This window comes from Ambystoma mexicanum, chromosome 10 (genome assembly GCF_040938575.1).
Source record: "Ambystoma mexicanum isolate Mex_15411 chromosome 10, UKY_AmexF1_1, whole genome shotgun sequence".
NCBI lineage: Eukaryota > Metazoa > Chordata > Amphibia > Caudata > Ambystomatidae > Ambystoma > Ambystoma mexicanum.
In genome coordinates this window covers 595229497-595254386 of record NC_090932.1, presented here as the reverse complement: position 1 = coordinate 595254386, position 24890 = coordinate 595229497, and the positions used below count along the sequence as shown (strand labels likewise).

Below are 24890 nucleotides of genomic sequence, written 5' to 3'. Positions count from 1 at the left end.
GATCCAGCGGGAAATGGTCTGTTTTGTTACAGATAAGCCTAATTTATGACCAGTATAACCCATAAATAGTTGATCATCTTGTCTCAATTTAGCCATCCTTGAGATGTAAAAACTAAGAGCCCTCTTGGGATCTGGTCTGTGTAATCTCTCCTCTTCCTTGCCCAGATGAAGAGGAGGATAAAAAGTTGGTAGTACTATTTTTTATGACAAATGGAAATCCGAGACTACTTTTGGTAAGAACGAAGGTTTAACTTTAAGGACTACCTTATCCTTATAAAAAAAATAGTATATGGTGGTTTGCATGAGAGAGCCTGAAGTTCACTAACCCTGCGGGCTGATGATAGGGCCACAAGAAGGACTGTTTTTAGAGTTAAAAGCCTCAATGGACATGAATGCAGAGGCTCAAAAGGTATGCAAGTGAAGAATTTTAGTACTAAATTTAAATCCCAAGTTGGTACATGAAAAGGTACTGGAGGGTATACATTAGTAAGCCCTTTTAAGAATTGAATGATTAACAGTATTTTGAAATATGAAACCTCTTCCGAGGAGCGTTTGAAAATGGACAGCGCAGCAAGGTATCCTTTGATTGTTCCTATCTGGAGCCCCAGATTAGCTTGATGTAATAGAAAAGAAAGCACCATTGGGGTGCCACACTGAAAAGGGTCCACATCCTTGTCTTTCCACCAGTTACTAAACCTGTTCCAGCGACATCGGTACAAAGATTTTGTTGCTGGTCTTCTGGCTGAAAACAAGATTTCCATTATGTCATCCGGAAGATCCCAATCCTTGTATCTCAACCTCTCAGAAACCATGCATGAAGGTTGAGTGTCTTGACCTCTGGATGGAGAACCTGACCTCCTTCTTGCGAGAGAAGATCCTCTCTTTGCGGAAGACGTATTAGAGGGCAGATGGACACGTCCAGAAGGTCCGGGTACCACGTCCTCCTGGCCCAATCCGGGGCAATTAGGATCATGGTTTTCCTGAACTTTGTCAACCTCCTGATTACTTGAGGAATCACAGGGACTGGGGGAAACACGTACAGCAGTGGAAACTTCCACTCCACTACGAATGCGTCTCCCAGAGCTCCTCTTTGAGGAAATTCCCTTGAGCAGTACTGATCGCACTTCCGGTTGATCGCGGTGGCAAACAGATCCACTTGAGGGGTTCCCCAAAGGGCGAAGATCTCCAGAAGGACTTCCTGAGCTATCTCCCACTCGTGAGAGACCGTGCTCTGCCTGCTCAGAGCGTCTGCCGCCGTATTCTTCCCTCCGGCTAGGTGAATTACCGATAGAGAGATTCCTTCTCGTATTGCCCAGAACCATAGCTGCATTGCCTCTCTGCACAGTGGCAGTGACCCTACTCCTCCTCTTTTGTTGAGGTAGTACATGGCCACCGTGTTGTCCGTCATTATCAGGACATTCTTTCCCTGTGCAGAGAGCAGAAAGGCCTTCAGAGCTAGTCTGATTGCCCTCAGCTCCAACAGGTTGATGTGTAGTTTGGACTCTGATGGAGACCAACGACCGCTGATTGTCAGATCGTTGGTGTGTGCTCCCCACCCCGTGAGTGAGGCGTCCGTCACTACTGTTATCTCTGGCCATGGTTGCCAAAAAGACTATCCCTTGAGAATGTTGTCGTTGCAAGCCCACCATAGAAGATCCTGAGCAACTGCGCTCGGGACTTGCAGAAGATCCGACATATTCCCTGTGAACTGGGACCACTGAGTTCTGAGTGCCCATTGAAGGGATCTCATTCTCGACCCGGCCTCTGGTACTAGGAAAACGCAGGATGCCATGAGGCCAAGCAACCTGAGAAAATCGAAGGCCGGTAGACGTTGGGCATTCTGGAATTCTGTTACCATCTGCTGGATGTGGAGAGCTCTCACCTCGGGAGGCGAGGCTTTTCCCGAGGAAGTGTCCAAGACTGCTCTGATAAACTGGAGCTTCTGGGATGGTATCATGTGGGACTTCTTGAAATTGAGGGAGAAGCCCAATTTGTGGAGGAAGTGGCAGGTGATCGAAAGATGTTCCTGAGCTTGTTCTGGAGAACTTGCACTGATCAACCAATCGTCCAGGAAGGAGTAGATGTGAATACCCCCTCTGCTGAGACTTGTTGCCACAACCGCCGACAGTTTGGTGAAAACCCTCGGGCGGAGGTCAACCCGAATGGCAGAACTCGAAATTGATAATGAGAATTGCCAATCGCGAACCTCAGGTACTTTCTGTGCTTTGGATGAATTGGCACATGAAAGTAAGCATCCTGAAGGTCCAATGATACCAACCAATCTTGGAGTTGGAGAGCCTGAAGGATCTCAGAAAGAGTCACCATCTTGAACTTGTCCTTCCTGAGGAACTTGTTCAAGTTTCTCAAGTCCAAGATGGGTCTCAGTCTTCCGTCCTTTTTTGGGATGGGAAAATATGGGGAGTACCAACCCCTGTTCCTCTCCGCTACAGGTACCAGTTCTATGGCACCTTTCTCTAACAGGGTTAAAATTTCCTGCAACAGGAGCAGATCTGGAATTTTGGCAGAGTTGGCTCCCGGTGGATGATTCTGAGGCCTTTTTTGGAAGGGTAGGCAGTAACCTTGGGCTACTGTTTCCAGTGCCCAAGCATCTGAGGTAATGCCCCGCCATTCCTTCAGATGCTGAGAGATCCTGCCTCCAACTGGTGTTTTGTGCAACAAGGTCTCAGAGGGATTTGGAGGCGGCTGCAGGAGTCGCGGAGGGTACAGATGCCGCTGCTGAGGCTGATTTTGCACCTCTTCCTCGTGCTCCACGAGGGAAGTTTCTTTTGCCCCTTTGAGAAGCCTGTCCTCTTCCTCTACCAAAAGAGGAGTAGTATCGAAAAGAACGACCCCTCCAGGAAGATGAGCCGGAATAGGGTTTTAGAGGCTGGCGCAAAGAGGCGCTAAGTGATTTAGCTGCCGCTTTCGAGGTCTGAAGTTTTTCTAGGCTTTCATCAGCCTTTCTGCCAAATAGCCTCGAGCCATCAAAGGGCATGTTGAGGAGTCTAGCTTGCACATCTGGTGCAAACCCCGACTTCCTCAACCACGCAAATCTGCGTAGCACAACACTTGCAGCCATGGATCTGCTGATACCATCAGCAGTATCCAGTCCAGACTGGAGACATTCCCCCATTGCCTCCTTCCTGTCTTTAACTATAGTCAGGAAGCCTTCCCTTTCCTCGCCTTCCGGAATATGATTAGCCGCTGCCGAAATACAGTCCCACAGGGTATCGGTAAACCTGGCTAGGGTACAGGTGACATTTGCTGACTTAAGTGCCATACTGCCTGACGTGAAAACTTTACGTGCCTAGGCATCAATTTTTTATCCTCTCTATCTGGAGGGATAGTTGGATAAGCAGTTTGTTTTGAAGTGGATGCTGCCTGAATGACTAAACTCTCTGGAGTCGGATGTTTATTCAAATATTCAGGATCCGTTCCAGCTGGTCTATATTCTTTTGGAAAAGTGCTATCTGCAGCAGCAATACTCTCTGGTTTCTCCCAGTTTTTCTCCACAGTCCTTTGAAGGGCCTTGTGGAAAGGGAGAACAGGATCTTTCTGAGTTCCCTTGACGATTATATCCGTCAGGTCCTCTTGTTCAAAAATGGGTGAAGTATTACCCCAACCCATATACTCAATTACCCTGGTCATAAGACCCCTGTACCCAGCATCTGCATGCTCTGCAGGATCAGGTCTGGCGAACTCTAATTCTGGGGATGTGTCAATTCCACTGGCAGAATGTAGACTATCTGTAACGCTCACCTGGTTCCCACGGAGGCGCGGCGTCAAAGGCGCAGAACTCTGAAGATGGACAGGAAGGGCCCCTATATTCTGGCGTCCCTGGCTCATTGGATACCCTCCTGTGCGTGAAAAGGGAGTATTAGCAACTGAGGAACAATGCTCAAGCCTCCCACTCCCTTCCAACCCTCCACGATACCTCCTCCACGATTCCCGTGAAGCCTCACCTTAGGGTTTGGAAGGATGAGCTCTCCATCCTGCTTCTGATGCAGGGGCGCGTTGAAACCCAGTTACTTCACTGGATTGAGGATTGATGGGAGTTCAGGTAAGCTTGACTGTTCAGGTAAGGCGCTGTAAAAGTTCTGTTCAAAAGTTCAAGCTTAATAATGTTCGTTGTCTAATTGCAGCAAGCGCTAATGCTTATGTCTTTTTCCCCTTGGGGGCCGGGGTTCGGAGTGCCGGAGATATGGCGCCGACCCGAAGTGAAACAGTTCTGGATGAGCGCTCAGGTAATGTCTTTGCATTCGCTCATTTAATGTCTTTGTCTTTTTTCCCCATAGGGGCCGGGGTCCGGAGATGCCAGGAAGCGGCAGGACCCGAAATGCAGTGGGAATAATCCAACAGGTAAGACTTAAAAGGAAACTGAGCTTTCCTTATTCCTTTTCTCCCTCTCACCTTTGTTCTTGTCTTTTTTCCTCTAGGCGCCGGGGCGTAGCTGAATCCGGAAGATCGCTGCTGAAGATGGAAGCGCCTTGCAAAGGTGAGTAAAATGCAGCGCTGCAGCGATCGAAACAAAATGCCTTTAAAATGATGTCTTCCTTTTCAGGGCCGTTGGAGAAATGACTCCGGGATGCAGATTTAGCAGGTAAGGGCTTTTCTTCTCCTATTCTCTTCCTTTCTCCCCTTGCAGGTGTTCCAGGGTGCTGGCAGGCGTGGCTGAAGTCAGGATGCAGGAGCTGACACGGTGAGCGTCCAGCTGCTAGGTGCAGAACAACGCGAAGCATGTGTGGCTGTTCGGGTGGGGTTTAAATAGCCTTGGAAGAAGTTCCTGGTATGTATCCTTCCCCGACCACACCCGGGTGGTGAAGTAGTCCTACAGGTTAAGTAGTCCCATTCAGGCCTCAAGAGGGCCTGGATGAAGCAGCAAGGTCTGCATCAGGTAAGTGTGCACCCAAGCACTTAAACACATATCCTCTTCTATGAGCCTGGCGCCTAAGGCGCCAGGACTGGGGTCCGCTATGAGCCTGGCGCCTAAGGCGCCAGGACTGAGTCCAAAGGGCCCCGACTTGGGCCCGCTGAGACTTCCCTGGGAAAAATGATGTCTGCCACTGGGGTTGCTGGGCCCGGCCTGGCTCCTTAGAGGTAGGCATCATGACAGTACCCCCCCTCAAGGCCCCTCCCAAGGTCTTTTACTCCGGGGGTTTTGGTTTGTGCGGGAATCTTCGATGGAATCTTTGAATTAATCGTGGTGCGTGAACATAGTTACTGGGTTCCCAAGATCTTTCCTGAGGTCCATATCCTTTCCAATCAACAAGATAGAAGAGTTTCGACTTAACTATCTTGGAATCTAAAATGTCTTTCACTTCGAATTCTAATTCTCCATCAATTTGGACAGGGCCTGGGGGCTCACACAGTCTGGTTCCAGGTTGTACTGGTTTTAGAAGAGATGCGTGAAAAACGGGATGAATCCGCATGTTGGATGGTAAATCGAGTTTAAAGGCCACTGGGTTGATAATAGCTTTGATGGGGTAAGGCCCAATGAATCTGGGATTAAAAGTTCGCTGACCCTTGAGGGGTAGATGTTTAGTTGCTAGCCATACCTGATCTCCTACTTGGTAAGGAGGAGTTTTACTTCGGTGCAAATCAGCGTTTTCTTTATACTTTTTCTTGGCTTGCTGTAAGTGGGTTGTAGCTTCTTTGAAGGCTTGGGTTATTGTGGAATGTAGGTGATTTACTGCAGGCATCTCCAGGGTCAGAGGTGGATCTAGGTCAGAGGTCCGAGGATGGTGACCATACAGGGTATAAAAAGGAGTCTGTCCGGTTCCAGAATGCACTGAATTGTTGTATGCATATTCTGCAATCCAAAGGATGTCCTTCCAATTCAACTCGGATTGGTGTAACATGCACCGCAGATATTGCTCGAGAGTCTGATTGGTTCTCTCGGTTTGTCCGTCGGTCTGGGGGTGGTGGCTGGTGGATAACCGCACGTCTATTTGTGCTAGTTGGCAACATTTCTTCCAAAAGTGGGAGATAAATTGACTTCCACGGTCTGAGACTAATATGGAAGGGAAACCATGTAACCGCACTATATTTTCCATAAATTCCTTGGCCAAGGTGGAAGCTGACGGCAATCCTTTTAAAGGGATAAAATGGGCCATTTTGGAGAATAGATCCACTATTACGAGAATCGTGTTGTAACCACCACAAGGAGGCAGGTCAGTTATAAAGTCCATTGACAAGGTGTGCCAAGGTGCTGGTGGAATGTCCAAAGGTTGAAGTAGGCCGGCTGGCCTTTTCTTTTGACTCTTATTTTGGGCACAGATTCCGCAAGACAACACAAATGACTTTATGTCTTTTCTCCAAGAAGGCCACCAGAAGTGGCGTTTGATCTTTTCTTCTGTTTTCGCGATACCGGGGTGTCCTTCCATTAATGATTCATGATGACGGGTAATGACAAGTTCCTGCAATTCTTTACTTGGCAGAAATAACCGCTCTTGGAAGTAGGGTAAATCATCCTTAACGGTGTAGTGAGGACCCTTTTGACTCCATTCCAGTAAGGCAGAAGATTCAAAAAGCTGTTTTACTTGAGCTTGGATGTCCTCAATGGTTTGCAATGAAGTCAAGCCCAGAATTCTTTGTTCCGGTATGATTGGCACAGGTTCTAAACTCGAATTGGGTTCTTCCATGCCTATCCGGGATAAGGCATCTGCCTTACCATTCTTGCAGCCAGGGCGATAGGTAATTACAAAATCAAATTCCGCAAAGAATAAAGCCCATCGGAGTTGTCGCGAAGATTGAGCTTTGGCCGTCTTTAAATACTGCAAATTTCTGTGGTCTGTAATTACGGTGATGGTGTGTCTTGCACCGAGAAGATAGTGACGCCAAGCCTTGAAAGCTGATTTAATAGCCAGTAGTTCTTTGTCGGTAATTGCGTAATTGAATTCAGGTGGAGAGAATTTTCTGGACCAAAAGGCTACAGGGTGTAGTTGGTTAGTTTCTGGGTCTCTTTGCGACAGGACAGCTCCCATGGCCGAACTGGATGCATCGGTTTCCACGATGTAAGGGAGATCTGGGCGCGGGTGCTTCAATACAGGTGCAGAGGTGAATTTGGTTTTCAGGTCCTGAAAGGCTTGTTCAGCCTCAAGAGTCCATTCAAAGCGTTTATTTTTCTTTAGGAGAGCTGTGATGGGTTGAACAGTTCGAGAAAATTCCGGGATGAACCTTCGATAGAAATTGGCAAAGCCAAGCATGCTTTGCACTCCCTTCAGAGAGCTAGGAGATGGCCATTTGAGAATGGCGTCCACTTTCCGCGAGTCCATTCGGATTCCTTGAGGTGTCAGGATGAATCCGAGAAACTCCACTTCTGTGGTATGAAAAACGCATTTTTCGAGCTTGGCAAATAATTTGTGCTGGCGCAATTTCTCAAGAACTGCCCTAACATGGTTTCTGTGATCAGATTCTGAGGAGGAATACACCAGGATGTCGTCAATATAAACGATGACACAAACATCGATAAGTTCCCGAAGAACATCATTCATGAAGTACTGAAAGGCGGCAGGTGCGTTGCACAAACCAAAGGGCATTACTTGATATTCGAAGAGCCCAAATTTGGTGCGGAATGCAGTCTTCCACTCGTCGCCCTCTTTTATACGTACCAGGTGGTAAGCTCCTCGGAGATCTAGCTTGGTGTACACACGAGCATCTTTTACTTGATTGATAAGCTCAGGTATCAGGGGCAAAGGGTAACGATTCTTAATCGTTATCTGATTTAGGGCGCGGTAGTCAATACAGGCCCTAAGGTCTCCTTCCTTTTTAGGTACGAAGAACAAAGCGGAAGAGACTGGTGACTTTGATGGGCGAATGAAACCATTGGCCAGGTATTGATCCAAATACTGGCGCAAATGCAGGTTCTCAGGTTCAGTAAGAGCATAAATCCTACTACAAGGTAGTTGTGCATTGGGTACCAAGTCGATTTGGCAATCGTAAGATCGATGGGGAGGTAAGGTGTTAGCCTGCTCTTTCTGAAAAACGTCTTGGAATTCTTGGTATTCAGATGGTAGCTGTACAGGGGTGGAAGTTACAGAGGCTAGACCCATAGCTGGATTCCTTGGGTAACAGGTTGGTTCACAATCAGGAAAAGTTATCTTCTTTGCTCGCCAGTCTATTCTCGGATTATGTGTTTCTAACCAAGGGATTCCAAGAAGTACTTGAAATTGTGGGGCCTTGATCACATCAAACACGATTGCTTCCCGATGTCCGTCCTGACCCACCAGGGTGATTTCAACTGTGGAATGCGTTACAGGCCCTGAGGCTATTTCGGTTCCATCAACTGTAGTAATTACATCTTGGGTTACTTTCGGGCGGAGAGGAAGCTTAATCCTGGAAGCCAATTCACGGTCTATGTAATTTCCAATAGCTCCACTGTCTATGTATGCTTTTATAGCATGCAACTGCTGAGGCTGTTTTGGGTTCACAAGCACCATTGGCATGACAAAATGCGAGGACCAAGAGTTTGTTTTCAAGCTCGGCAAGCAGACCCCTACGCTTGTCGGGCTAGGTCGTTTCCCGAACCAGGTGTCAATAACTCGTTATCAGTGGCTCCAACCACCTTCTTGGGTGGTTTAACTGGACAACTTTGAAGAAAGTGACCGGAAGTTCCGCAATACAGACAAAGTTGCATTTGTCGCCTTCTCTCTCGTTCCTTCTGCGTTAATGGTCCTTTAACACTGCCAATTTGCATAGGTTCGGAAACGTCAGTACTCTTGCAGTTAACGTGGGTCTTGATAGGTACTCTGGTTTCATACTTGAGCCGATCTGCTTTTCTATTTTGAAGTCTGTGATCAAGTTGAACCACTAAGTCTATGTAGTCTGCGCAGGCCTGGGGTGGATCTACTATCTGAGCTATAACATCTTTAAGCTCTCCGCACAGGCCTCGATGAAACAATGTGATCCTTTTATTTTCAGGCCATCCGGTTTCCACAACTAGTCTATTAAAGGTGGCAATATAGGACAAAAGATCCTGATTACCTTGTCGTAAGGATAGCAGTTCGTTGTCAAGGGCCTGTCCCTGCGAGTGTCGAGCGAACAATCTTTCCATGCTGGCCTGGAAGCCCTGGAAATCTCGGAGAATGGGATCATCCTGATTTACCAATGGAATAGACCAATCGGCAGCACAGCCACTGAGGTAAGATAGTACAAAGGCTACTTTGGTCTGGTCGTTGGGGAAGGCCCCGGGCCTGCATAAAAAGTGTAAACGGCATTGGTTCATAAAAACGGCATATTTCTTGGGATCCCCCGCAAAACATTCCGGCGGGGCCAAAGGCATGTGTCCAGGTAGATTGATTTGTACCGGGTTATTCCAACCCATTGTTGTAGAAATATCTCCGGAAACAGGTAAAGGAGTGTGCTCTGCCTGGCCCTGCAATAACCTTTTGGCCAGATCATCAGTTCTTTCCTTGGATAGGATTAGTTCCCTTCTGAGAGCATTAGTCTCCTGGCGGGCTGAGTGCACATCTGCCCGTAATTCCCCTAAAAGATGGGCCAGCTGATCTGTCTCGGAAGTCTCCATAGCGCCCAGGTGGGAAATTGTGGTAAGGCTTCGCGTTCTGTAACGCTCACCTGGTTCCCACGGAGGCGCGGCGTCAAAGGCGCAGAACTCTGAAGATGGACAGGAAGGGCCCCTATATTCTGGCTTCCCTGGCTCGTTGGATACCCTCCTGTGCGTGAAAAGGGAGTATTAGCAACTGAGGAACAATGCTCAAGCCTCCCACTCCCTTCCAACCCTCCACGATACCTCCTCCACGATTCCCCGTGAAGCCTCACCTTAGGGTTTGGAAGGATGAGCTCTCCATCCTGCTTCTGATGCAGGGGCGCGTTGAAACCCAGTTACTTCACTGGATTGAGGATTGATGGGAATTCAGGTAAGCTTGACTGTTCAGGTAAGGCGCTGTAAAAGTTCTGTTCAAAAGTTCAAGCTTAATAATGTTCGTTGTCTAATTGCAGCAAGCGCTAATGCTTATGTCTTTTTCCCCTTGGGGGCCGGGGTTCGGAGTGCCGGAGATATGGCGCCGACCCGAAGTGAAACAGTTCTGGATGAGCGCTCAGGTAATGTCTTTGCATTCGCTCATTTAATGTCTTTGTCTTTTTTCCCCATAGGGGCCGGGGTCCGGAGATGCCAGGAAGCGGCAGGACCCGAAATGCAGTGGGAATAATCCAACAGGTAAGACTTAAAAGGAAACTGAGCTTTCCTTATTCCTTTTCTCCCTCTCACCTTTGTTCTTGTCTTTTTTCCTCTAGGCGCCGGGGCGTAGCTGAATCCGGAAGATCGCTGCTGAAGATGGAAGCGCCTTGCAAAGGTGAGTAAAATGCAGCGCTGCAGCGATCGAAACAAAATGCCTTTAAAATGATGTCTTCCTTTTCAGGGCCGTTGGAGAAATGACTCCGGGATGCAGATTTAGCAGGTAAGGGCTTTTCTTCTCCTATTCTCTTCCTTTCTCCCCTTGCAGGTGTTCCAGGGTGCTGGCAGGCGTGGCTGAAGTCAGGATGCAGGAGCTGACACGGTGAGCGTCCAGCTGCTAGGTGCAGAACAACGCGAAGCATGTGTGGCTGTTCGGGTGGGGTTTAAATAGCCTTGGAAGAAGTTCCTGGTATGTATCCTTCCACCAATCAGGTATGTATCCTTCCCCGACCACACCCGGGTGGTGAAGTAGTCCTACAGGTTAAGTAGTCCCATTCAGGCCTCAAGAGGGCCTGCATGAAGCAGCAAGGTCTGCATCAGGTAAGTGTGCACCCAAGCACTTAAACACATATCCTCTTCTATGAGCCTGGCGCCTAAGGCGCCAGGACTGGGGTCCGCTATGAGCCTGGCGCCTAAGGCGCCAGGACTGAGTCCAAAGGGCCCCGACTTGGGCCCGCTGAGACTTCCCTGGGAAAAATGATGTCTGCCTCTGGGGTTGCTGGGCCCGGCCTGGCTCCTTAGAGGTAGGCATCATGACACTATCACTCAGGTCTCTCATTCTAGATTCCTGATCAATAAGTTCCTCAGGAACTTGTCTTGTACCATAAGAAACTCCAAGAGGGGTAACTTCGTCCTCTTCTGAAGCAGATTCTTCATAAATTGCTGACATAGACTTAAAAAAGTCTGATCTGGGCAATGGAGTGAATCTCCTTTCTTCCTCTACTATCCGCGTCGAAGAATTGATAAATCCTTCGAAATTGTCGAAGGGGTCTTCGAAGACTTCGAAGATGACTTCGATACTGGCGTCGAGGATGTTTTTGGTTTTGGAGTCGAAATTATCGATGCCGAGGGCGTCGACGAAGTCGTCGAAGTCTTCTACGGATTCTGTTTTTTGCATGGCACTGGAGAAGTGCTCAACTCAGGAAGAGTCTTTGACGGATTTACGCCGACTCAAGTTCTTTTAGATTCCTCGACGCTACCAGTCTTTGCCATGGTAGTCTTGGACTTCCCTTTGTCGTCCAATGGAGCGACTTTAGGGGTATGGCTTTTTCGAGGGTCTTTCGAGGGGGTCGGGCCGCATTCTCGAAAACCTCAATCATCTTTTTGCGGAATTCTTGCCACTTACTGGGAGAATCCGATTTAGTCGGACATCGAATTTCTTCAGTCGACTCTGAAGAAGATGATGATGATGAGGGAGATCTATGTCTCCTCTTCATTTTTTTAGATGATGACGAAGAGTGTCTTGATCTACTCCTAGATCGAGATCTCTTTGAGTGCCTATGGCGATCCGATTCCTTCGAATCAGTCGCTTTCTTATGTCTTTTTGACATAGCCTTCTTAGAGGCTTCCCTCCCCACCGACAGTTTACCTCTCCTCTCACGAAGAGCTTTCTCTGTCATGGATTGACAGGACCCGCAGTCGTCGGTTTGGTGACTGGAACCAAGACACCAGAGACAAATCCGGTGGGGATCGGTGATCGACATTTTAGATCCACAATCTACACATTTCTTGAACGTCCTCTTGAGTGTCGAAGGAGTTGAAGATGACGACATTTTCTTCACAGAAAATAGAAGCGCGCCGTTCTCGATAACGAAACGATCAGAAAAACAGAACTGAAGCAACGGGCGCGGCTCGAGCTCGACCATTGGTGATGTCGACAGAGTCTGTCGAGGGACAATCGACGCCACGACCTCGAGCACAGCGCCCTCTGCCGAGAACATTTGTTTTTCCAAAGCAGCGAAGCTTGAGATAACGAATTATCACAAGATGAGGAATACGTGGGAGGACACAATCCATTCGAAGTATTGTTTTTAAAATAAGGAGCCTTAACGGACAAGAATGTAAAGGCTCAAATGGGATGCATGTGAGGAACTTTAGTACTAAGTTTAAGTCCCACACAGGTACTTGAAAAGGTATTGGAGGAAACAAATTATTATTATTATTAAGAATTGTGTTATCAAAAGGTATCTTGAAGTAAGATTCTTCCTCTGAGGAGCACTTAAAAATAGATAGCGCTGCTAAATAACCCTTTATCGTGTCAACCAGGAGCCCCAGATTAGCTAAGTATAACAGAAAAGACAATATTGTGGGAATATTATACTGAAACAGGTCCACATTCCTATCTCTGCACCAGTTACTGAACTTGCTCCAACAACACCGGTACAGAGATTTAGTTGCTGGCTTTGGCAAGATCTCCATGACGTCATCCGGAAGGTCCCAATTCTTGGTACCTCAGCTTCTCAGAAGCCATGCGTGAAGGCTGAGTGTCTTGACCTCTGAACGGAGAACGTGACCTTCCTCTTGTGAGAGAAGATACTCTTTTCGGAAGACGTATTGGAGGGCAGATGGACATGTCCAGAAGGTCCGGGTACCACGTTCTCCTGGCCCAATCTGGGGCAATTAGGATCATGGTTTTCCTTAACTTTCTCAACCTCCTGATTACTTGCGGGATCAGAGGGACTGGAGGAAACGCATCCAGAAGTGGGAATTCCCAGTCCACTACGAAGGCATCCCCTAGAGCTCCTCTCAGAGGAAATTCCCTTGAGCAGTACAGTTCGCACTTCACATTGACACTGGTTGCGAACAAATCCACTTGAAGGGTTCCCCAAAGTACGAAGATCTCCTGAAAGACTTCCTGAGCTAGTTTCCACTCATGGGAGACTGTGCTCTGCCTGCTCAGAGCGTCCACCACTGTATTTTGCTCTCCGGCTAGATGAACTGCCGATCGAGAGATCACTTCCTGTATTGCCCAGAACCAGAGCTGCATTGCTTCTCTGCACAGTGGTAGTGACCCTACTGCTCCTCTTTTGTTGAGGTAGTACATGGCCACTGTGTTGTCCGTCATCATCAGGACATTCCTTCCCCGTACAGAGGGCAGGAAGGCCTTCAGAGCTAGTCTGATTGCCTTCAGCTCTAATAGGTTGAGGGCCCATTGAAGGGATCTCATCCTCAATCTGGCTACTGGCACCAGAAAAATGCAGGATGCCATAAGACCGAGCAACCTGTGAAAATCAAAGGCTGGTAGATACTGGGCATTCTGGAAATCTGCAGAATGTAGTGAGCTCTCTCTTCCGGAGGCAAGGCTTTGCCCGAACAAGTATCCAGGACTGCTCCGATAAACTGGAGTTTCTGTGATGGTATCATGTTTGACTTTTTTAAGTTCAGAGAAAAGCATAGTTTGTGAAGGAAGTGGCAGGTCTTGGACAGATGTTCCTGGGCTTGTTCTGGAGAACGTGCTCCGATCATCCAACCTCCTCTCCTGAGACTCGCTGCCACCACCGCCATCAACTTGGTGAAAACTCTCCGGCGGAGGTCAACCCGAAAGGCAGAACTCGCAACTGATAGTGAGAATTGCCAATTGCGAACCTCAGGTACTTCCTGTGTTTGAGATGTATTGGTACATGAAAGTAAGCATCCTGAAGGTCCAATGATACCAACCAGTATTGGAGTTGGAGAGCCTGACGGATCTGAGAAAGTGAGACCATCTTGAACTTGTCCTTCCCGAGGAACTTGTTCAAGCTTCTCAAGTCCAAGATGGGTCTCAATCCTCCGTCCTTCTTTGGTATGAGGAAATATGGGGTATACCAACCCTTGTTCCTCTCTGCTACAGGTACATGTTCTATTGCACCTTTCTGTAGCAGGGTTAAGACTTCCTGCAACAGGAGCGGGTCTGAATGTTTGGCAGAGTTGTATCCCGGGGGGTGATTCTGAGGTTTCTTTTGAAAAGGAAGGCAGTAAGCCTTGGGATACTGTTTCCAGTGCCCAAGCATCTGAAGTAATGCCATGCCATTCTTCCAGATGCTGTGAGATCCTGCCTCCTACCGGGTTCTTGTGGGTCAAAACCTCAGAGTGGTTTTGCAGCAGAGGCTCAAGGACAGTTGCCGTTGCTGGGGCAGATCTAGTACCTTTTCCTCGCCCCCGAGGAAATTTCCTTTGTCCTCTTTGACTGGCATGTCCCCTTCCTTTTCCAAATGAGGAATAAAATGGAAAGGGACGACCCCTCCAGGAAGATGAGCCTGTCTAGGGGCGTTGTTGAGGTTGTCGTATAGCTGCACTGAGTGATTTTGCTGCCGCTTTGGAGGTCTGCAGCTTCTCCAAATCTGTTTATCATCCCTATCTGGGGGAATTGTAGGATATGCAGCATTTCTAGTAGAAGTAGCTGCCTGAACTACAAGACTTTCAGGTGATGGGTGTTTACTCAAATATTCAGGATCTGAAGAACAGGGCCTATATTTTGAATTTTTTTTTTTTATTTACTGCTGGAATAGATTCAGGGTTTTCCCATGCAGTGTTCACCCTTCTTTGTAAAGCTACATGAAAAGAAAGTATGTGGTCTTGCAGAGGTCCCTCTAAAAGGATGTCAGTCATATCATCCTCCTGGTAAACAAGTGAATTTCTACTCCACCCCATAGATTCAGTTACTCTGTTCATCAACTTTCTATATCCTGCATCAGCATGCTCAGCCGGGTCAGGCTTTTCAAATTCATATTCTGGAGATGTGTCTAGACCACTTGCTGACTGCAAGCACTCATATAAGTTTGCCATCTTAGATTGAGGGTCAATCAACTCCTCAGGGACTCAGGTGAAACATCTTCTGCTGATGAATCTCCCTCATAAATGGAAGACATGGTTCTAAAGAAATCTTGTCTACTTTCAGGATGAAATACCTTCTCAGGTGGCTTAGACTTCGACACAGGTGTGGATTTTGTAATTTGAATGAACGAAGACGTTGACAAAAGCGTTGATGGCGTCGGCGTTGTAGTCATCACCTTCGATATCGTCGAGGTAATCTTGGACACCTTTGAAGGAGCCTTCGACACCGTTGAAGGAGCCTTCGACACAGTCGACTGTGCAATCGATGTAACCTTTTTGGGATGGGTTGTTGACACCTTATGCTCGACCGCCTTCGATAGAGGCTTCGAGGAAGTTTTAAACGAGGATTTTTATGGCGTACGAGTGTCTGACACCATTCGTTTGAGTTCTACCTCCAATTTATGTACCAGTAGGTGTTTTTTATGAGGCGTCGGGGAAGATTCCCTGGCCGACATCTTCGACAATATTTTGTCAGATTTTCTCGTCTTAGATCTTCCCCTGTCGCTTTTTGTATGAGCAGGGGCATGGCCTTCGCTAGACTTTTTTGAGGGGGTATGTGCCGCATTCTGAAACAGCTTTAGCATAGATGTTCTGAACACTTCCCACTTTCTTGGGAAATCATGTTTTGACGGACATGTAATAATTTCCTCAGACAACGTCGACGAAGAGGGAGACCGGTGTTGTCTTTGCTTTGCCTTTTTTGAGGAAGAGGAGGACTTCCTGGATCTACTATTTGACCTAGATTTTTTGTGACGTTTTGATGAAGGCTCAGCCAAGTCTTTTCTCCCTCTTTAAGAAAACTTTGAGGATTCCTCCCCCAACGCCAATTTACCTCTCTGTTCCTTTAGGACCTTATGGGTCATCGATTGACAGGAACCGCACTCGTCTATACGGTGGTCGGAACCAAGGCACCAGAGGCAATTCCGATGGGGATCAGTCAGTGACATCTTTTTCCCACATTTCTGGCATTTTTTTAATCCAGTCTTCGGCGTGGAAGGATTAGATGAAGACGACATTTCTACAAACTGAAGCACCGTTACTCAATCCAAAGCGAAGCTAACGGAAAAACAGAACTGAGGCCAACGGGCGCACTCGAGGCATTTATACAGTGGATGACGTCGGCGCTCGACGGATGCCGCTGAGGGATATCGATGCCGGAGCCTCGAGTGGAGCGCCCTCTGGTGGAGAGAGAGAGAGATTTATTTTTCCAAAGCAGCAAAGCTGAAGCTAAGGATATATCTAAGATCTAAGCTGAGGAATACGTGGGAGGACACAATCCATTCGAAAGAGTGCATTTGTATCGGTAACAAACTCACATGGCACTGAAGTATGGATATACAACAATTAGTATGAAATGGTGATAAATATGTTTGGCTGGGCAAGACTTGATTAGACAAGGGAGCAATACATCTGGCTGTGCAACACGTAATGTGTAGTTTGCCAATGCAACTCTTACTTAGATGAAACAATGCATGTCTGGCTGTGCAACAAGTGATTAGGTGAAGCGGAAATGTATATGGCTATGCAACAATAAGCAGCAAAAGTGTAGGGGCAACGAAGGTCAGTCTGGCTATGTATCAACTCATTCAAATCTGTAGAAAATTAACCGTACTATGCAAAATTTGTCATCTATGCATGGACATTTGCACTTCCTAACTTTTTTCTCTCTTTTAGTTTCTTGTCATCCAATAGAAGATCGACCACCTTGTCCTGCTGTAATGAAGGCATTTAGAGCCAGGCATGCCTTGTGGTGACATATCTTAATGTCATATCCATCATGTTCTTGTGCGTTTGGAGATGCTGCGAGAAATTCCTAGGCAGCATCACAAAAGGAATTACATCAGGACATAGCTAAACACATTCAGTTAACAGAGAAAGATCAATGTTTTGGTAAAACTTTTCTCCTTGGCTTGCCAATGCCTTTCGCTTTTTGGAAAGTACTTGGGGGACAGTTGGGGAGCCAGACCTTTTCCTTTAACAAGTTCAGTTAGGCACAAAGTATAACAGGCTGATAAACGACCTGACAATACAAAAGGCTCACCTTTAGGGATCTATACTTTAAAAGTTTGCATTTTTAAAAGCATAGAACCTTTGAGTGAGGCTTTACCAAACAGACAATGCTTGCCTGATCAAAGTTTGGCCCATACCAGATGACTAAAGAGCAATTCTGGGGCAAAGTCCAACCCCACCCACCTCGACTCTAAGATTTTTCAGAAATCAACATTCCTAGATCCTGCATGGCTTTCCCCAAAACCATGTTGTACAACCTGTAGGAATGCATGTACGTAGATTACTGATTGGATTCCAGCTCAGTGTCCAACCCTTGGTTTTGTTTTAGGTATTGCATACATTGGGAACTTTGGAGTACCAGAAAATATCAGAAAGCATTCCATACTTACCGGTCACAAAGTGGAGTGCTGAAGCCCCTGGAAACCTGTTTCATTTTGTAATTATACGCCAAGGAAAAGAGGTTGCGCTGGAAACGGTTCATGGTGTTCACTTTACTCATTACATTCTTGTAGATACGATCCATGATTTCCTTTTACATAGAAAAAATAGATACAACTAGTTCACAAAGGAGCAAGATCTGTCAAACTACAAATATCACACCTTCAACAATAAAACCTACAACCCAATACAATTCCCTATGGTACTGCACACACTTCCTGAGTGATATAGGTGGCATACATAACAGCACAATTTGTTGCAAAAAACTACAGATAGGCCCTTCCTTTGAAATAGAGGTGGATCCCGCACTAGTAGAACAAGAGAAGGGGAAGTGAAGAGGAGACATTGATCAGTCACACAAAATGAAACATTGCTCACAATTGGTCATGGAATGTTGCTGTAGAAAACACTTCCAAGAAAAGACTAGTCCTGTGAACCTTTGCCACCCCTAATGCATTCACTGGATCCAATTTCTCAGTCCTACCCTTGCTGTGAATGCAACATAGAAAACTGGGGCGTGAGTATGTTGTGTGGAATGCAAGCAGGAAGGAGAATGACTGCCATTACAAAAGTCCTACATCCTGTATTTACCCTAGAGTCTGGGATAGTTTCCTAGGACCCACAAGTCACTTTAGCGAGGATAGCAGAAACTTCAAAAAATATTTTTGCCTGAAAATAGTGAACACTTGGCTAAAAGGAGAATTCCATCTGGAGCTAATGAGCATTAAGTGATGCTTACAGTAAGCATGTGGTTTCATTCAGGTAGTTACTCTGATGGCATCTAGGCACCCAATTAGATGGAAAGCTGCTGGTGTTGCCTTTGAACTGTCATGTACATGGTTCCTTACTAGAGAAGGGACCTTCTGAAAAAAATACAACCCCAGAATGCATGAGACTACTCCGTGTGTAAAGGCGGCCTTGGAATCTTGTTTTTGGGGTTCCAGGCCACCGTAAATCACGAAAAGACCGTTTGGTTCTGAAAAATGTAGGTTAAATCTAAATCTAGGTAAAATTTTACAGTTCACACATATATGTAATGTAGAGTTCTGTACGCTTCACAGATTGGATGCTGAAAAAAAATACAAGAAAATGTAATGAATGAAATAGAGGTCACTCATGGCTTTTGATAAAAAATAAAGGAATCCAAAGAACCACACTGTCCTCGTGTAACACCATGCAAGGCATGCCTGCAGGAAAAGCATGAAGCTCACTCTCACATCCGTATAAATTGAGGACTGCAAGAAACACTCATGTGGGAAGTTTAACACCAGACATGGAAATATTCTAAAAGGGTTTGTGAACCAGGGCCCAAACGACCACGGTCAGATTTCTTATATTCAGATGTTTCCCCATCAGAGGATAAAACTTAAATGGACCTTCAAAGTGCCTCTTGAACAATCAATTTCGGCACAAGGAAATCTCAGTTTCAGAGTTCCTAAATCACCATAGTCAACCAGGCAGACGAACAAGTTACTTACCAACTGGTAACGTTCTTTCAACTGGATGTTCCTCCAACGGATTCCACATCTTTGTCATGTAATGTCCACAGCTGTGCACTTCGGAAACTTTTCGGCAGAGGGCGTCGTGTGTCGATGGCGTTGGGTCCATGTCCCTGGGAGGCCTCGGTGAGGGCGACGTCACAAGATGTTATAAATAGGACGCACGGCGCCCGTAGCCTCAGTTTAAGTTTTTCCCCCAGAACGTGGGGCACCAGTCTGATGCCTGCTGAACTACACTTAGCCATGCGGAAAACGGAAGCTGCAATCGCATAGGAAATTCTTCTGAGGGGCAGTCTGGGAGGGCGATGTGGAACGCATTGGAGGAACATCCAGTCGAAAGAACGTTACCAGTTACTTGTTCTTCGAATGGCTTGTGTCCTCCAACGCATTCCACATCTTTGACAGACTCCCAAAGCAGTACCAATAAATGGAGAAGGGAAAAGAATTTAGAATACCCAATCAGATGCAGAATAAAGAACCGCCTTCCCAAGGGCCATATGCTGACCATGGATTGGATCCAGGGAATAATGTTTTACAGAGGTGTGGATGGAAGCCCAAGTAGCGGCATCACAAATATTCCTAATAGGAACACCCTGCTGGAGGGCGGTGGAAGTAGCCACGCCCCTAGTGGAATGAGCTCTCAACCCATCAGAAGGGTCCTTACCCGCCAATCGATAACATTCCGAAATGGTGAGGATAATCCACATGGACAAGGTCTGTTTAGTAACAGCCTGGCCCAATCGGTGTACAGCATATCCTACAAAGCGTTGATAGTCCACTCTGACTCTGCACATTCTAGAAATGTAAAAGCTCAGCGCTCTCCTAGGATCCAACCAATGGAGTTGCTCCTCTTCCTTACCAGGATGAGGAGAAGGGTAGAAAGATGGAAGAACCACCTTTTGACTCAAATGGTATTCAGAAACTACCTCAGGTAGAAAGGAGGGACGTACTCGCAGTACAGCCCTGTCCTTGTGAAACACAGTAAAGTGTGGCTTAGATGAAAGTGCCTGCAATTCACTCACTCTGCGAGCGGAAGTAACCGCAACCACGAACACAGTCTTGAAGGATAGTAATCTCAATGGACAAGAGTGCAAAGGTTCAAACGGAGCACCCATAAGAAACTTTAAAACCAAATTTAAATCCCAAACCGGCACCTGGAAAGGAGACGGCGGGAATACATTAGCCAGTCCTTTAAGAAACTGAGGAATCAAAAGGAATCTTAAAATAAGAACATTCTTCAGACGAGCACTTAAAGATAGACAGCGCCGCCAGGTAACCTTTAATGGTACCTACTTGAAGGCCACTGTGGGCCAAAGAAAGTAAGAAAGACAAAACCATAGGAATGGAGCACTGAAAAGGATCAACATTGTGATCGCTGCACCAGTCGCAGAACTTACGCCAACACCACAAGGTTTTTGTTGCAGGCCGCCTGGCCGAAAGCAACACCTCTATCACGTCATCCGGGAGGTCCCAATCCTTTTACCTCAACCTTTCAGATACCAAGCGTGAAGGCTGAGAGTTTTGACCTCTGGATGGAGAACTTGACCCCCCTTGCACGAGAGCAGATCCTCTCGGTAGGGAATGTTAGGGAGAATTCTCATTCTATGGCTAATTTCCCTCACCTAGTGAGTCCCCCAGCAGCTTTGCTGGATTTCTGGAGTTTATTTTTCCCACTTGGTAAGAGTGTGAGCCTTTTTCCCACTCTTACAGGTGTTTTGCCATGTGTATTTCTACTGTTTGTGTGATCTTGGGCTCTAGAGCACACCACTCCATGAGCTCACCTTTTTGTGTGTGTTACACATCACCTTCATTGCAGTAACATAGGGTTGTCTTAGACACTTCCCTCTGACTCCATTTTCTGGGGCTGACTACTGTCCCCCAGAAATAGGTAAAGTTGCCATTAACTTTACATAGTCACTTTAAAACTACAGACCCAGTACGCTCCATCTTACATGGAGTACTGGAAAGGGTTAATGCCGATCCCTTGTCTGTGCCTCTCTGAGCTTTGTTTTGCTTATCATTTAGAGTTGGCTGGTGGCAGTGGTATCTACCCTAACTTTTCTACCGCGATTATACTATATAAACGTGATATTGTTCCAGGTTATTATAGTAGCCTCAAACATAAATCCGCGGGACCAAATACTCTTTCTTTTGTCTCTGGTCGGGTTTATTCGCCATTTCTTTTTGTTAAAATCCTTCTTATGTTTTACTTTGCACAGCAAACCAGGTTTGCCTTCTTTGTTCACTGTCTTTTGGTGGGCTTCTGCAAAGAAGCCCTACTCTTGGCGCCTGGGTGTCTAGGTGGGCTGTATGTGAGGGGGGGTGTAGTCACCCCCTGTACAGGGTTATCCTAGGAAACCCAAATCGCACTTTTCCATGATTGGCTGAGGTGGTTGTCCGGGCCGGACAACCCCCCTGCTGCGTGATTGACAGCCAGGCTGTGTGAATGGGGGATTTTCGCATAAAAGGCAGGACTCTTGTGCTGGAAGTCAGAGTCGCCACTGGAACTACAAGGAACCGAAGAGAAGCAGAGAAGACGGCTGCTGCAACTACCGAGTCCCGGTGAAGCCCTGCTGCAGTCCTGCGCTATCTACCCTTCAACGACCAGAGAAGATCCAGTCCGGAGTCTTCTTCCCTTGAGCCTGGTGGGATCAACCAGCTCATCTTCCACAGCCAGAGGAACCTCTTTGTGGTCGAAATCGCTGCACACTGCTGTAGTGGTCCGGATAGCCATCTGAAGACCCTCTCCTGTTTTAAAGGAGAGCACCTTTTATTCACTGTCGCTGCTGCTGACCTCATCCCTGGGTAGTGCAGATCACTCCAGACGTCGTCCTTGTCTCCATGACTGAAGCTCCAGGAACCGCGAGTCTGCAGGAAACTACCAGGAGCAACTGCCGTGGCACCAGCTTCTTCAAAGAATAAAGGTACTGTGTCCAGCTTCGAGGAACTAGGGTGAACCCTTTTCTCCTCATCCAAGGCTTGCCCTGGTCTTCCCTCCCTCTTATAACTTTTGCTTCCTCTGTTGACAATATCCAAGTACTCCTGGCAACGTTGAATCTTGAACTGTCTGACTGTGTGATCCTCGACAACAGGAACCCGGTTCCACTTGACACTGGCGCAGGCCTATTGACTTATTTTGCTGTCAGCAAGTGTTCTCTGATTCTGTCTGCCTTGACAAAAGTATTGCCTATGATTTTTGCCCCCAACTCTCTTTTGTTAACTCAGGTGCTAAGTGTGTTTTTAGGATCAGTAACATTTCTTTCCGCGGATACACGTATCTTTTGTAAGACCGAGCTGTCATTACTGTCAAAAAATGATCGCATATGTTTTCCCAGTAACGTCTTTGTTTCATAACACCCGTCTGTCAAAACCAAAGGTACTTACCTTGAGTTGTGCTACACAAATGGAATGTATTGTGTGTAGTGTATTTTTCATGTTGTTTTAATTTAATAGAAGTGAAGTGTTTTGTGAACAGATGGTTTAAAATAAATGTACTTTTACTTTTCAACCAAAAACCTTGAGTCAGTGTTTGCTTGAGTCACAGTAATTGTAGTCCTGTGTGTAATCTCTACTAATGCTAATTTGCTCTTGAGATAAGTCTGGCTGCTCCGCTACTGCTACCACTTTAACAGTGCAGTACAGACTTGTACCAAAGGTGAACTTGTATTACCACTTGTAGTCTTAATTGTGTGTAGTGGTCCCTAAGGGCACTGCACAGGATTCTGCCTAACAGGGAAGACGGCGTGGAGGGCAGATGGACATTTCCAGAAGGTCCTGGTACCACGCTCTCTCTTGGCCAAATCCGGAGCAATGAGGATCATGTGGGAACCGAACCTCCGTAACCTCCGCAACACTTGAGGAATGACAGGGACTGGAGGAAACGCGTACAGCAGTGCGAATGACCAATCCACCACGAACGCGTCTCCAAAGGCTCATCCTGGAGGAAATTCCCTTGAGCTGAATCTCTTGCACTTCTGGTTAACACTGGTGGCGAAGAGATCCACTTGCGGGGTTCCCCAAATGGCAAAGATCTCCTGAAGGACTTCCTGAGCCAACTGTCACGTCTCCCAGTGTGCCCAATACTAGGCAACCCATGATCAGCCCGCATTTACCTGGCACATCACATCAGGGCACAAGAACACAACCTTCTGCTCGACACTGGAGAAAGATGACTGGTTTTCCAGGTGTTTTCTGACCTTCATTGTCCTGGCAACGCCCGTGGAAACTCTTGCATGCCTTGCAGCACCGCCGAGGTACACGGCGATTCACGCGTCACGTGAGGTGACCTGCTGCCAATCACGTTCATCCTCTGCCATCACGTGATTTTCCCACGCTGCCGTGTTTTTGCATCATGTGACTACAACTAACAGTTAAAAGCGCCGGAAACCACGGTGGCAGCGCTTCTCAGCTGCTTCTTTGAAGGACTGTTTGGCGTTATTGTTTTCATCAAGGATTCATTGGCTCTAAGACCACGGACTGTTTTTTGGATACTCTACTTCTTCTTGGCTTCATCTGTTACCTTGCTTGCTTCCAAAGGTATTCGACCCTGCACCTCCTCAACGGATTGCTTAAATGGATTATCCCTTTGCTTGGACCTTGTGCTTTGAACTGGTTTTGACCCCATTACGTGTTTTTGGACTCCTCTTGTGCCAACTTGCCCAGGTGTGGAACTACTACCATGGCCTCCCTGACAACCCTGCTCTCTGTCCCTGCTGGTTGCCCCTAGTGCATTACCACCTAACCCACAGCTCATCTAGGTAAGCCTTGCTACACTCAGTTCCTTATTGCTGTGTCCATATTGCATTAGTTGATAACCGTCTATTGCCTTACAGTGGTCAATGGGGTTTTTCCGGCGTTTCCTGGTTCCACTTGACGGCTCACCACACCTGTGGTCTCAAAGATTGCACAGACAGTATTTGGTCATTCTGTCTGTGTGGTACTTGGGGACAGAGGTATTCAATAATCGGCACGACCATCAAGATCAGAAAACCAACGCCCAGTTGTGGGAGACCATGCTCTGCCTGCTCAGAGCGTCCGCTGCCGCATTGTCGTCTCCGGCCAGATGAACTGCTGATATCGAAATTTCCTGCTGGATGGCCCAGAACCAGAGCTGCATTGCCTCTCTGCACAACGGAAGTGATCCCTACCCCCCCCCCCTTTTTGTTGAGGTAATGCATGGCCACTGTGTTGTCCGTCATGATCAGGACACTCTTTCCCCGTACAGAGGGCAGAAATGCCTTCAGGGCTAGCCTGATGGCCCTCAGCTCTAACAAATTGATGTGGAGTCTGGACTCTGACGGAGACCAATGACCCCTGGCGGTCAAGTCATTGGCACGAGTGCCCCATCCTGTGAGGGAAGCATTTGTCACTAGCGTCACCTCCGGCCACGGTTGCCAAAACTGTTCCCCCCTCATCAGGTTCCCTTCGTTGGCCCACCATAGAAGATCCTGGAAGACAGAGAATGGAATCTGAGCGGGATCCAAACTGCGACCACTGCATCTTGAGCGCCCACTGCAGGGAACTCATCCGCAGCCTGGCCTCTGGCACCAGAATAATGCAGGATGCCATGAGGCCGAGCAACCTTAAGAATTCGAAAGCCGGGAGACTCTGGGCATGTTGAAAGGTCCACCATCTGCACAATGTGTTGAGCCCTTACCTTGGGAGGCGAACACTTCCCCAAGGACGTGTCCAAATCAGCCACGATGTACTGGAGCTGTTGGGAAGGTGTCAGGTGCGACTTCTTGAAATTCAGGGAGAAGCCCAGACTGTGAAGGGTGCGTCAGGTGGCACAGATGATCCAACGCCAGCTTGGGAGAGCGTGCCCGGATCAGCCAGTCATCCAGGTAGGGGTAGACGTGAATCCCCCCCCCCCCGCCTGAGGTATGCTGCCACCACCACCACCATGAGCTTGGTGAAGACCCTCGGGGCATAGGTCAACC

At 47.3% G+C, this 24890-nt stretch overlaps 1 protein-coding gene across 7 annotated transcripts in view; it reads right to left on the bottom strand.

Moving 5' to 3' along the window:
* The window catches only part of ACSL3 (acyl-CoA synthetase long chain family member 3), a 3215977-nt gene that overhangs the window by 1313270 nt on the left and 1877817 nt on the right, over positions 1 to 24890 (bottom strand). For all 7 annotated transcript variants that reach the window (XR_011276042.1, XM_069618147.1, XM_069618145.1 and 4 more), the window contains exon 9: positions 17404 to 17543. Coding sequence is in view for 6 of the 7 variants with exons in the window: in XM_069618147.1 (XP_069474248.1) it covers positions 17404 to 17543 (140 nt within the window). In the remaining variant the exon portion in view is untranslated. The remainder of the gene's footprint in view (positions 1 to 17403; positions 17544 to 24890) is intronic.